The sequence below is a fragment of the Perissodus microlepis genome, chromosome 18 (assembly GCF_051167445.1).
Source record: "Perissodus microlepis isolate ML-2025 ecotype Zambia chromosome 18, ASM5116744v1, whole genome shotgun sequence".
In the NCBI taxonomy this organism is placed as follows: Eukaryota; Metazoa; Chordata; class Actinopteri; order Cichliformes; family Cichlidae; genus Perissodus; species Perissodus microlepis.
This window is the reverse complement of record NC_140478.1, coordinates 25,941,878-25,955,313: the sequence shown is the minus strand read 5'-3', so window position 1 is coordinate 25,955,313 and position 13,436 is coordinate 25,941,878. Positions and strand designations below refer to the sequence as shown.

At 37.4% G+C, this 13,436-nt stretch overlaps 1 protein-coding gene and 1 long non-coding RNA gene across 2 annotated transcripts; one reads left to right on the top strand and one right to left on the bottom strand.

Annotated features, from left to right (window-relative positions):
• Positions 1-730: 730 nt before the first annotated feature.
• On the top strand, positions 731-6,787 carry LOC146367997 (leukotriene B4 receptor 1-like). Its single transcript, XM_084913415.1, has 5 exons — positions 731-839; positions 2,243-2,840; positions 3,986-4,186; positions 4,298-4,341; positions 6,284-6,787. The coding sequence occupies exons 2-5, from the start codon at positions 2,262-2,264 to the stop codon at positions 6,555-6,557; spliced, it is 1,098 nt and encodes a 365-aa protein (XP_084769541.1). The 5' UTR covers positions 731-839; positions 2,243-2,261; the 3' UTR covers positions 6,558-6,787.
• A 254-nt stretch (positions 6,788-7,041) lies between these two features.
• On the bottom strand, positions 7,042-10,301 carry LOC146367996 (uncharacterized). The gene is made up of 3 exons (XR_014797685.1): positions 10,152-10,301; positions 9,041-9,066; positions 7,042-8,167 (listed from the first exon to the last, which is right to left on the bottom strand). It is a non-coding gene; the product is annotated as an uncharacterized LOC146367996 (long non-coding RNA).
• Positions 10,302-13,436: the final 3,135 nt, after the last annotated feature.

Sequence of the window (13,436 nt, the reverse complement as noted above, 5' to 3'; positions counted from 1 at the left end):
GGAGAGAAAGTTTATTTGTCATGGCTTTCATGAATGAAAGACTTTCTGTTTTCCTTGTTTTCACACATTTCCTCAATGGTTATGACATATGTACGTTCGGTTCTTTCCTCAAGAGTGACTCTTTTTGCGAACTGATCTTCATCCGCACTGCCCTGGACACCCACATGCAGTGCATGGCAGCCAAACAATAACATGAACCCGACATCTCTGCCTTAAACACTGATATATTGTCAGGAATTCTGCATGCCTTTTTAATTCATGAATTCATCTATCAGTACTTCTCTTTCTGAATCTTTTTTCTTCGGTAAAAATAATTCAAAATGTGTTTAGCTACTGGCTTCTGGATCTGACAGACAGGAAGAGATTACAGTGAATAACAGATCTGACTTCATTTAGCTCCCAGTTTAGAATTGGTTGTTGTTGTTCTCAATTGTTCTGTATTTTTAAGGCTGTCGAAATATTTTTTTTTATTTTTGTTCTGTTTGGGTTTTTTTGTTTGGTTTTGTTTTATATTTTGAAAATTAGCATTTCTGTCAGTGACAGAGACTTATGTGAACAATTACATTTTGCTGATGTGTGTAATCTCTAAATACATGTTTGTGCCTGTTTGCCCAGCATACGTGACACAGGAAAGTTGTGCAAGACAGAAAAAGAAATAGCATGACTTTTAAGGAAGGACATGCCTCTCAGCATCCCTCCCCTCACTGATAGCATGTTACAGCCTGCGAGGCAGGAAAGGATTCAGTTTTTATTCAGCTCACAGGAACACCATCAAATTTTGGGAACAGCGGACATCTTAAGCTCATACACATCACGGAGAAATAACAAACCGTCAAAAGGTGAGCAATATAATATATACTAAATAGCCATTTTAGCATATTTTCTTTTGGACGTCTTTTTGATAACAAACAGCATCTTATTTTTGTTGCAATACTTACTGGTGATGTAAGCCTGGCAATAATAAATTTTTTTGCTCTTGCAAAAATCCAACGGGAAAATAAACAGTGTGTTTTAGTGGTACCAGAGAAAAGAAATTAATTCTCATCATATCATCGTATGTTGACCAGTTTGTGAACCTTTAGACTTCTGTCACTATCACTTATATTTATTTTGTCTTTGCGATCAGTGCACAGATGCGTCATACTTTTTACCACAAGGTGCAAAACTGACGCAGAGGATGACTGTCTGTGACTTCGGCATATCAGTTTTCGACATGAGACAAAGGAGAAAAAAAAATCAACTTGAAACAAAGACTGTATACTTTTCTTTGACGCAGTGCAGCTAATGTTCGACAAGTTTGGGCTGAATCGTTGGCTTGGTTGCAAATATTTAAACGCTGTGTCAGGGTAGCACATGTCCCTCTTTAAAAAATTCTAGTCTGTTTTTTTTTTGTCCTCATTTATTGTGTATGACTGTCTTCTTATTATTATGGTTTGTTTGAATGTTGTTTGTTGAAAGAATCAAATCATCCAAAAACTCTGTGTTCAGTCATTTCTGTCACTTTTAAAAAAATAATAATAAACTAGTAAAAAACTATATCTAATTTGCTTAACACAGAGAAAAAATAGGTTGTGGTTTTAGGAAGTGTCTAAAATCTATCTGTACAGAGCTGATGGTTAAATATCGAAAAATAAACACTACCAAAGTCAAACATTTTGGTTTTCATATTTGTAGAAATTTTTCAGATCTATTTAGTAAAATAGGATTTAGGCTTTGGCGGTACAGGTTAAACGTATTTTGGGTGGTCTCCCATGATTTCTGGATTAAGGTATTGAAGCTCTTTCTTGATAAGAAACATCTGTTCAACTTGGAGAGTCCGAAAATGCAGTTCAAAGGTGCTTATCTTAAAAAGATAAATGAATGAATGAATGAATGATAATAAATAATACTGAAGTGGCAATCTGCTAACCTGACAGAGTCATGGTGAATTATAACCACTGTAAACAGTTTCCATGAAGTTAGCATTTATCAAGGGCTACTTTAGTGTTTTGGACCTCATTAGTTTTGTTTATTTATTGATTTATAGAGTTAAATGTCAATCTCATTTATTTCGCCTCTGTAATATTCTTGATATTTAAATTGATCTATAATTATATATATTTTAGAGCTATTACTGATGTTTTGTAGACTTTTTAATACATTGTCATATTAAATTAGTTTAGTCTGTTACTGTCATTGTCTTGGAGCAGCTGTAAGCTACATAATTTCCTTTTGGTGTTCTAATGTTTTTTCCCATCTAAAGGATCAAAAATTCTTCTGCCATGAGCTACTCAAGTCTCTCACCTCTGACTGGACCAAACCCCACCTCTGACCCTGATGATGAAAATGCTGTGAAAAATGACTATTCCGCAGCCATTGGTGCCCTCATCCTCAGCTTGGTCTTCCTCCTGGGTGTCCCTGGAAATCTCTTCATTGTCTGGAGCATCCTGGCCCGCTGCCAACAACGCTCAGTCACCACCCTCCTCATCCTCAACTTGGCATGTGCTGATGGGTTCCTCATGGCTCTCACCATCTTTTTCATCATCTACCTGGCCATGCAGACGTGGGTCTTTGGTAACGCCATGTGCAAAATCCTGTTCTACCTGTGCAACTCCAACATGTATGCGTCAATCTTTCTGATAACCCTGATGAGCGTGAACAGGCTGTTGGCCATAGTCTTTCCACACACACTGTATCACCTGATCACCAGGAAGGTTGTGAGGAGGGTGATCCTAGGCACGTGGGTGCTAGTGATGGTCATGTCTATCCCCTCGTTGGTGTTTCGAGATGTGAAAAAAGAAACTGATGATATGAATCAAACAACATATGTGTGTGCATCCAATCACACACTGCGTAGACATGTAAGTACACTCGTGTTGGTTATCTGTCTGCCACTGATCTGATTAGTTTCATAATCATATTTCCATCCATAAAATGCCTTCAAAAAACCTTCTGCATGTGAGAGCCCGTAAAATAGTGAGTGAGGTATTGAACATGATCACATGCTTTGAGCAAAAGGTCCAGCACACCTATCAGAAATTGGGTTTGTTTTGTTTTTTAATAAAGACGCATCAACAACTTGAAAATCTTCATTGGATGATATCAGCCTTCTTAATTCACATCAGTTTATAATAGGGTGCTGAAGAGAAAAAAAAACTGAGAACAGTCTTTTCTTTAAAAATGAATTCTGTTTCAATGTCACTAACCACTGACTTAAAAAATAATAAAAGAAATAATGGTAATACTATAGTGTAATACTTACATAAAAATACATTTCATTAGATACAACTTCATGAACAAGTAGACAGTCTATTTTAGCAGGAGGTTGCAGATGTGTTTTTTACTGTGTTTAAGGCCTTTTATAGCTACAGCTTAACTAGTATCCATAGCGCCTTGAGCAGATTACTTTAAAAAAATTCTTTATACACCAGACTGCATGTGTTTCAAGCTTTTGTGTTGATCCTTCATAAAAGATCAATGCAAAACATTCTGTTTTTACAGGTAAAAGTCCTCTTTTTAAAATACTAGTTTTGTTTGCATTTTTCCCTTTATTAGATAGCAAAGCAGTTAAGATAATACTTGAAGAGGAGGAGAGAGGGAAGACATGCAGCAAAGTGCTGTACGTCAGATTCAAACCTGGGTCATAGCTCTTCAGCCATGTGGCAGGTGCTCGCTTGTTCACCCACTAAGCTAAAGTGGCAACAATAAAAGTTGTTGTTAATTAAGGCTGCAAAACTAGTAGCATCCAAATTCCCTTTAGAATGTATAAAGTAAAAATACTTATTATGCAGAAGGTGCTTTTTCACACAAAAGACATCATGACGTGGCTTAAAGTCATCAGATGTTTGATTTTGTCCTCTAATTTGACGAAAACAAAGCAAATAAGTTAATTCAACTTAAACAGTTTTACAATTTTAGCTTTTACTTCTTTATTTGTTTTCCATATTTGGAGAAATCAGTTCATGTCTGAAGAAAAATGCCTTTCTTTATATGCTCTTGTTTTCAGGTGAGGTTTCAGTACGCATTTGAGACAGTGGCAGGATTCATTATTCCTTATGCAATCATTATAACCTGCTATGTTGTCATCCTGAAACGCTTGAGGGAGACCAAGTTCCAACGAAATGCCCGCAGCGAGAAACTCATCCTGGCTATTGTCATCACATTTGGTCTGTTCTGGCTGCCGTACCACGTCATCAACATGGTACAGGTGTGCGAGGGCGTGTTCTTGACAAATATTCGCATCAAATCTGCTCAAAATTTCTGTTAAGAGAGCTGAGCTTTTGAGTGAATACTGAGTGTGTTTTGTTTTCTACCAAAGGTGGCAGCTGCTTGGTACCCAAAGAACTCACCCATAAGAGAAAGGTGAGTAACTAAAGTTTTCTGTAGAGGCTCTTTCTCCACTCTGTTACATATTCTTTACTTGGTTGTACATGTGTGTGCTTTTGTGTGGCATCAATATATGGTTAGTGTGTGGTGACAGTGTGTGTCCGTTTACCTTTATGGTGGGAAGCCTGTCTCGGTAGCTTCCCAGGATTCTGTTGCCCTGATCCCCACAACAGAAGAATAAAGTTGTAGCTGCTGTGTCTCTAGCGGCTAGCTGTGGCTAATGTGTTAGCCAGTGAGTGAGACCCTCGGGTCACATCCCTAGCTCAGGACTGATGAGGAAAGTGGATATCTCACAGGCAATGGCAGAGTGTCCAGGCCCTTGGGCGGGATCCACTCCCTTATCAGCTTTGGGATCAGACTACAGCGGGCTAGGCCACCACCCCCTCCCCTGTCTGAGAATAACTTGGGGCGCCTACAGCTCTGTGGACCCTTGGGTCACGTCCCCAGCTCGGCCCCCCACTTCCCACCACACCTGAGCAGGCGAGGAAGGTGGAAGTGTCTGGGCCCTCGGGCGGGATCCACTCACCCATCTGCTGTGTGGCCAGGTCAACCTTCCTACTGGCCCTTCCCTGCCCTCGCACCAGGCAGCAGCCAGTGGAGGGCAGTTATCAGTTGTCTGTCCTTTGAAGCTGTGCCATGGGGACAGTCCACAGCTACCTCCACAGGTACACAGTTGGGCCGACATTAAGTATTGTTGTAATAGGCACGGCTTCCAGGGCTCTGGGGACTGTGGGGTGTGGCCAAGCTAGATTCATATATATATAAGGAAAATTGGTTATATATATATACATATATATATATATATATATATATATATATATATATATATATACATATACATATATATATATATATATATATATATATATACATATACATATATATATATATATATATATATATATATATATATATATATATATATATATATATATATATATATATATGTATATATATATATATGTATATATATGTATATATATATATATATATATATGTATATATGTATATATATATATATATATATATGTATATATATATATATATATATATGTGTGTATATATATATATATATATATATATATATATATATATATATATATATATATATATGTATATGTATATATATATATATATATATATATATATATATATATATATATATATATATACATAGTAACCAACCAATTTTCCTTATTATTTCATTCATTTGAACAAAAACAGTGCCAATTATAAGTTACTGAAGTTCACTATAGTCATTTTATGCATTGTGTGCATCTGCTGAAACCAAAAGCTGTTTTGGGTGGGGGGGCATTCTTACAAGAGCAAGTACAAACTTTGAATGTTTAAATGCAAACATACATGACATTTTAACTTTTAACATTCAGTCAACTTATTTTAACCATTTTGTAATATACTAGGTTATAAAAATAATACAAAGTTGAGACGCTGTGCAAAATGTAAAAAAAAATGCACTGATGTGGAAATCTCATGAACCAATATTTTATTCACAATATAGTATATAAAAACATCAGATTTTTCAACCGAGACACTCTTCTATTTCATGAAAAATATTAGATTGAATTTGATGGCAGTAACATGTTTCAAAGCTGGGATAGTTTTCGCAAGAGATTAGAAAAGGTGAAACTAAAAAGAATTAGCTAGAGGAACAGGTCAATAAGAAGAGCATCTTAGAGAGGTATAGTTTTTCACAAGTAAAGATGGGTAAAGGGTCACCAATCTGCAAAAACTACATCTAAAATATGTGCAGCCATTTCAGAGTAATGTTCCATTGACCATCCTACCATCTCAAGTACATAATATTATGAAATTATTCAGAATGTGGAGAAATCTATGTGCAATGAACACAGCTGAAAAAAAAAATATATATATGACTTTTCAAACTTTTCCCCTGCAGATTAGATGCCATCTCTCAGTCCAGCCGTGCAGTGACCTCAGCTTTGGCCTTCATCAGCAGCTGTGCTAACCCAGTCCTCTACACCTTTGCAGGGAAATCCTACATCAAGAAAAATGGTTTTGCCTTCATGGCTAAGCTATTTGAGGGAACATTATCAGATCAAACAGGAACCAAAAGCACCCGACTCACAACTTATGACAATGTCGGAGAGAGTAATGTTGATTGTCAAAATCCTACAGTGGCTTCTACTCCAGAGAACGGAAATCTTGAATGAACTTCCTACACTAACAGACTGTATATATAAATGAAAGCACTTAAAATTGTGTAAAGCTTTAAGTGGACTTATACATTTTAGGCTACACACAACAAGCATTAGCACAGCATGTTTTTTTATTTAAAATGTGATAACACAATTAAAGTGGAAGTCAGGAGTGTAAGCACAAGCAGTTTACGTTCGTCTACGTGCATCTGAATATCTGTAAAGTCTCAGGTCTGTAAATACGTTAAAACTACAAAAAAAAAAAAAAAAAAAAAAAAAGCGTAATGTATGTATGACACCTACAAAAGTTTTTATTCCTTAATGTAAAGACGGATTTTGTAAAATAAAAATTGTGTGAATGAAAACCGATGCTTGCTACTAAAGTACACTTTAAGAAAACTGCATATTCAATATCAAGAAATTTTTAATGCAGTTTACTTTCAATTAAAAAAAACAAAAAAAAAAACATTTAAAATCTTCTGTAATTGACAGTGTCGTGAGCTTCTGTCAGATTTGTTACATAGAAGCTCAAGTCAAAGGACTCGTGTTTAACCTGCTCTTTGTCCAACATTTCTACATAATCTGTTTTTATTTTGTCATTGTTAAAACCAGAATGACTTTGAGCCAAGAAAAGGCACCACCAACTTAAACTAATTGTTACAAAGGTATGTAGAAGAGCATCTCTAAATTAAAGCAAATTGGCTACAGCTGCAGAAAATCCATACCAGGTGCCATTCCCAATGCTACAATTTCCTCACCAAAAATGGTCAAAGTCAGAGTTTTGTGCAAAAGTGGATTCTCCAGGCTTGCATCGATGCTGGTGATCAATGTTTGAGCGTTGTTAAACACAAGTACACTTGCATACTATTGTTGCGGCCAAGGCACAAGGCTCAGGTCATCTCAAACTGGTTTCCTCAACTTGAAAACAAGCTCACTGTGCTCAAATAGCCTCCAGTCACCAGTCTAATACAGCACCTTTGGTATGTGGAATGAAGGTTGTATCAGCTGCCAAACCCAAAGCAACTTATTCCATCACATCCAAATAGACCAAAATCTGAGTAGTCTTTTCAGCATCTTGTCAAATCTCTGCTATAGTAGCAGGCTGTAGCCAATGAAAGAGCCCACTGAGTGTATACGGAGGTCAAGACCTCAGTTTTACTGAGGCTTTTCATACCTTTCAGTAACGCCTTTTCCCAGATTAGGCAACAGAAATTTTAATTTAGTCATTTTCCCAACTTCACTTTAAACATGTTTTGACTGGTCCATTTAGACATGCTGCTACAGTGTAATTTTAATATTCATTTACCCATTTTGCCCCAACTTCACATTAACCATAATTAAAAAGAAGTCATTTGCACAGTCCAAGCCCAACACATCCCACAAAAACAATTCAAATTACACATTTTAAATAAAAACCTGCAAACGTTTGATTTACAAAAAAAAGATGCTTTATTGAACACACAGATGTACCTACTACAAATTGTTATTACTGAAATATAGAGCAAGAGAATTGTATTTGTCAGTAAACAAAGATTTAATTAAAATAAATTACATCTAATACTTTAAAATCACAACAGTTCCACCTGAGGAAACCCAGCAGCCAGAGCTCATGAAGGATCCATCACCTGTCAAACAAAAAAAATAATATTAATAGAGCCTCAAAGGCATTAATTCAGCATTACAATCACTTTGGAGGGTAAAAAGGGGGTGCTGTTGAACTATGTTGTACTAAACTCTGGTTACACATTTTAGTACACCACAATCTAAAAAAAAAACAAAAAAAAAAAACAAAACATACTGCACAGACTAAGTAACACTTTAATGTTAACCTAAGATTTAAAGTCATCAACTTAATGGCTTTGCTGACTTCATGCGTCACTGACTAGCCAATCAGTGACACGCAGTCTGACGTCACATCTACGGACACATTTTCATATTTCTGCCTCGATTGCTTGGTACCCCGGTTGAGTTAGTACTAAAAATAAAAAAGTACCAGGTACTATCACCTAATGGAAAACCCCAAAAAGTGTTCTGACCCAAATAGGGACTAATGAAAACAGGCTATTAGATAATATGGTTCCTTTGTGATGCAAGCTTATTGGCCATTCAATATCAGATTATGGGCTGGATTTTGATATCCAGAGTGGATTGCATTAACCATTTAATTTCAAAAGGTCAAAGAAATTATCCAGCAGAATCTGACCCTAGTTAAATTTTGACTGCAGCATCTTAAATTTCTTAATTTTATCTCCTTTTCTGTCTTCATTTATTTATTTGTACCATTTGTATTTTATCTGCTCTATTTCTATTGTATATCTTAACCAGCATCTGAGGGTGGACAGCAAAGAAACAATTTCATTGCACAGAGAAATGCCTTTCTTTGGACACATGACATTAAACACCTTGAATCTTGAATCTAAAGCTTGGAATTTCCACACTTTTAAACCAACAGATATTGTGATGCAATTTCAGCGAACAAAAACTGAAGAAAACCTTACCTTGGACACACCCAGGTTCTGAAATCCTGAAAGAGAAAAGGAACATAAGATTAGCTTAACCGTGCACTTACACACCAGAGTGCCTGACCTGCGTGCTTACTGTCAAACCCATCAGTGCAGTGAAAGATAATCATGAGGTTTCAGGTGAAACACGGACTCACATGCAACTCATCATCAAGGTTTGACTAAAAGCTGGCAAGTCTGCATCTGCAGCAGGTATAGGATGAGAACTGAAATGGCACAACTGAATTAATGGGCCTAGTGTGATAAAGCTAAGAGTAAAGAAATAATTTCTTATTTTTTATATAATGCACAGTTTAGTTGATGCATTTTAAAATGTGTGAACTGAGCATTCAGCTTGTGATTTTGGTAAATATTACAGCAATGTTTAGAACTTACAGAACCTATTTAGCTCATTTAGGAATTTACACTCTCAGATAGGACAAGACAGGAAACCCTTTGTTTTACAAGCATAAACAAAGGGAACTCGCTGACTCCTCAAGTTCTTACTAAAACGGATTATACCCTTTGTAAACAAGGCCTTAGTGCTTGACCTTTATATTAGTTTTAACTTTGTTACTTATGAAGTTCATATTGGACGTTAGTTGACCCAACATAGTAGCACGGACGTCTTATGCACGGGTATTGTCTTGTTTGACGCAACTAAAATTCACTTCAAGTTTTAATCAGTTTCGTTCAGTTCTCGGTGAAGCAAGCCAGCTTCATTTAGATCGTTTTGTATGTGATGTTTGAAGTACACACCAACCCTTACCCACAGGTCTTCCTCCTATGGGAGTCATTAACCTCAAACACATCAACCTAAACTGTTATAACATTACAGAACACAGCCCCAGCACCTTATGTTTCACTGGGCTCCCAATCAAAGCCTAAATTGCATCATTCCCTCGTATGCATCGTTTAATATTCAGCTGCATTTTCCTCATCAGCGGAAACCACGAGGTGCATTTGGCGCTACTGAAGCTGCGAGCTAACAATGTGCGGAAATAACGGCAAGAAACGCGCAAACGCATAAATATAAACACGACACCTGCGACAATAACGAAGTGAATCATCACTAAATGTGAACATTTAAAGTAAAACAAGGTTTCACCTCGTCAGTTCTCGTCTCTCCAGCACCTCACGTCCGACCTGAATCACCGCAACAAGGAAGAGAGGTCGTTAATGAGCCTGAGCCGCAATTTATCTCTTTATCAAAACCACGTGTCCCCTGCTCTCTGCCGTCAAGCAAGCAGCTTCCGGGTTTGCCTGTGCCGCATAAAAGCAATACAATAAAAACATCGTTTAACAGTATACTTTCAAGACATCTTCTCTTTAATACGCATCCTGCATATTATTACTGAAACACATTACTACCGAAATGTAAACATAATGACATAAAGTAGCAGCATAGAGGCACAGCCTGAATATACAAGTAAGGAAAATAAATACAGTGGCATACAGTACATTTTCCACATGACTTTATCAATCTCTCACGTCATTTTGGAGGAATTTAGGCCCACAAGTGCTTACGGTGTTGCTTCAGCTAATTGACGTTAGCAGGCAAACTTTTATGCACAGCTCTCCGAAGGTCCTGCTACAATATTTTAATAAGGTTGCAGCCTGGACTTTGACTGAGCCAATGCAACATCTTTTTTTAGCCATTCTGTTGTAGATTTGCTGCCAAGCTTTAGCTTTGGGACCGATTACTTCTTATTTGACCCTAGAATACTTTTGATTAGCACAGTGAATGCAAGGTGCACAGGTCCTGTGGCCGCAAAACAGTCCTCAAATTGTTACCCCCCTCTACCACCAACAGCTGGTATGAGATGTTTGTGTTGATATGCTGTGTTTGGTTTTTTGGCAAACATGGCGGTGTGCATTATGACCAACCATCTCAACTTTGGTTTCATCTTTCCAAAACACATTGTTACAGAGCTCTAGTGGTTTGTAGCAGCTTAGCAAATCTAAACCATGCTGCTTAGGTTCCAGGGAACCTAAGCAGCATTCCCCAGAAGGGAATTTGTAAGGACACCCTCTCCAGGGAAGAGGACACACACACACACACACACCTACACACACACACACACACACACACACACACACACACACTTGACTGTATAGCTAACATAATTAACAACATTAAATTATTATTGTTGTTACTGTTGTTAAGATTTTTGTTTAGCTTTTGTTGATGTTGGACTGTGGCCCATGGAGCTATTGTAATATTTACGTTTTGTATTACCCTTTAATTAGCAGAAAATGATACCATAAATGGCATTTTTATTTCACTCATATTCCTGTGCATCTGTGCTAATCCTGCAATGATAAATGTCTGTTACAAGATATTCGCTTTAAACTTAAAAAAAAAAACCTTTTATTTGTTTTAACTATGACCTGCTACATTAATAATTTATTGCCTAATATTACCTAATTTCTTACCTAATCAAGGGTAAACATTTCTCATTCGGATGCTGTAGTTACGTGTGAGTTGAACTTTTAGTACTTAAAGCTAAAAAAGTTTGGGGTTATATCTCATATTATTCCTTTAAATTTGAAAAGGAACGACATCACATCACTAAAACCAGCAGGTGTCAGCTGTTACTAAAGAATTCCGACTTCGGCCAAGCCAACTGTTAACTACAAAATGACGTGTTTGCATGTCTAAAGTACGGAACGCCGATTGGTCCAAACTCGCTGAAATTACAGTTTGATAACAGAGAAGCTGGAGAAGGAGAGGAGGGAGGTGGAGATGGGGGAGATGCCTCTAGGACTGAGAAGAACACATCTTGTACTTAATTATTGGGCAAATCTTCAAGGCCATGAACAGGATCACCCACCACAAGCAGTTCTCAACCCTTGCTGGGAGAAAGAAAGGTGGAAATCAAAGAGCTTTGGATGGATTGTGGGTGGAAGAGCAAGTGAATTTAAACTGGATCAGTTGGACGTTTGTCAAAGAGTTTCATTACCAGCAATATCTCCCTGGATACTTCCTGAAGCCATAGTTGATTTCACTCTACTGGATAAGAAGACTAAGGATGGGGCATTTATTTTAAACTCCTATACTGTGCAGGCTTACATTGACCAGTTTTATGGTTGTGTTCAATTATATACGGATGCATCTAAGGATTCAGCCAGTCAAATTGGTGTAGCAGTTGTGGTCCCAGAGTTCATGGTTAAAATAGAAAAAAGGATTACTGATAGACTGTCAGTATTCACTGGAGAACTGCTTGCAATTCTGTTGGCGGTTCAGTGGGTGGAAGATATGAGGCCATTAAAAGCTATTGTTTGTTCAGACTCAAGAGCATCATTGCTTAGTTTACAAGGTAGTCACTCAGATGCGAGAGCAGATATTCTAGCAGAAATTCAGCAAACACTGTTCAGGATAAACATGATGGGTCTTACAGTTGTGTTTCTATGGATTCCAGCTCATTATGGAATAATGGGGAATGAAATGGCAGACAGAGTGGCGAAGCAAGCCACAAAACATGGGACAGTTGACCTGGCTGTTAGTTTTGGTCAAGCTGAAGTGAAGAGTATCATACAGCAAGAAATGAGGGGTAGATGGCAAAAGCAGTGGGAGGAGGAAAGGAGAGGACGGTGGTTGTATACAATACAAAGGGGGGTAGGAGAAATGAGGACCACTGGAAGGAGCAGGAGAGAGGAGATGGTCATATCGAGATTGAGATTTGGACATACTGGGTTAAATGCTACATTATTCTTGATTGGGAAACATAATACGGGGAAATGTGCCTTCTGTGGAGACACAGAAACTATAGAGCATGTGATATTGCACTGTCCGAAATATCAGGTGGAGAGGAGACAATTATCCCAAAACCTTATTAATATGAAAATGAAATTGGATCTGGTTGACCTATTGCAAAAGGATTCTGGAAGTAAGAGTTACCAGGCTTTATTTCAGTTTTTTAAAGCGGGAAGAGTGTTTAGAATAGAATAGAATAGAATGCCTTTATTGTCACTATACAGTTGTACAATGAGATACAGAGCATCTCCTACTCAGTGTAAACATGCTGGGGGGGGGGGGGGGGGAGTACAGTTCTGCAGCGCTATGTACATATGGACAGTATTAACATAGGGAAAAACATATATATATATAAAATGTACAATATACAAGCCGTAAGTAATATGTAATAAATAGTGTTATGTATATACAGTTGAGTTATTGCACATGGAATTGGTATAAATAGAGTTATGTATATACAGTTGTTTGAAAGGCTTTGAGGTGGGGTTTTTTTTGTTTTTTTGTTTTTTTCGTTTTTGTTTTTGTTTTTTTCTTTTGGGGGGGGGGGGGGGGGGGGGCGTCATTCCAGTCCACACTCCATACTAGTGGTGGCGGTAATGCACCAATCAGTTGTTTGCCAACCGCCAATAACATTTA

What these genes read in the sequence shown, in the direction of transcription:
- LOC146367997 (XM_084913415.1), top strand. Translation starts at nt 2,262, where the DNA reads ATGAGCTACTCAAGTCTCTCACCTCTGACTGGACCAAACCCCACCTCT. An exon ending in ATCACACACTGCGTAGACAT is followed by an intron (nt 2,841 to 3,985) that starts GTAAGTACACTC and finishes TCTTGTTTTCAG; the next exon opens with GTGAGGTTTCAGTACGCATT. An exon ending in ACGTCATCAACATGGTACAG is followed by an intron (nt 4,187 to 4,297) that starts GTGTGCGAGGGC and finishes TTTCTACCAAAG; the next exon opens with GTGGCAGCTGCTTGGTACCC.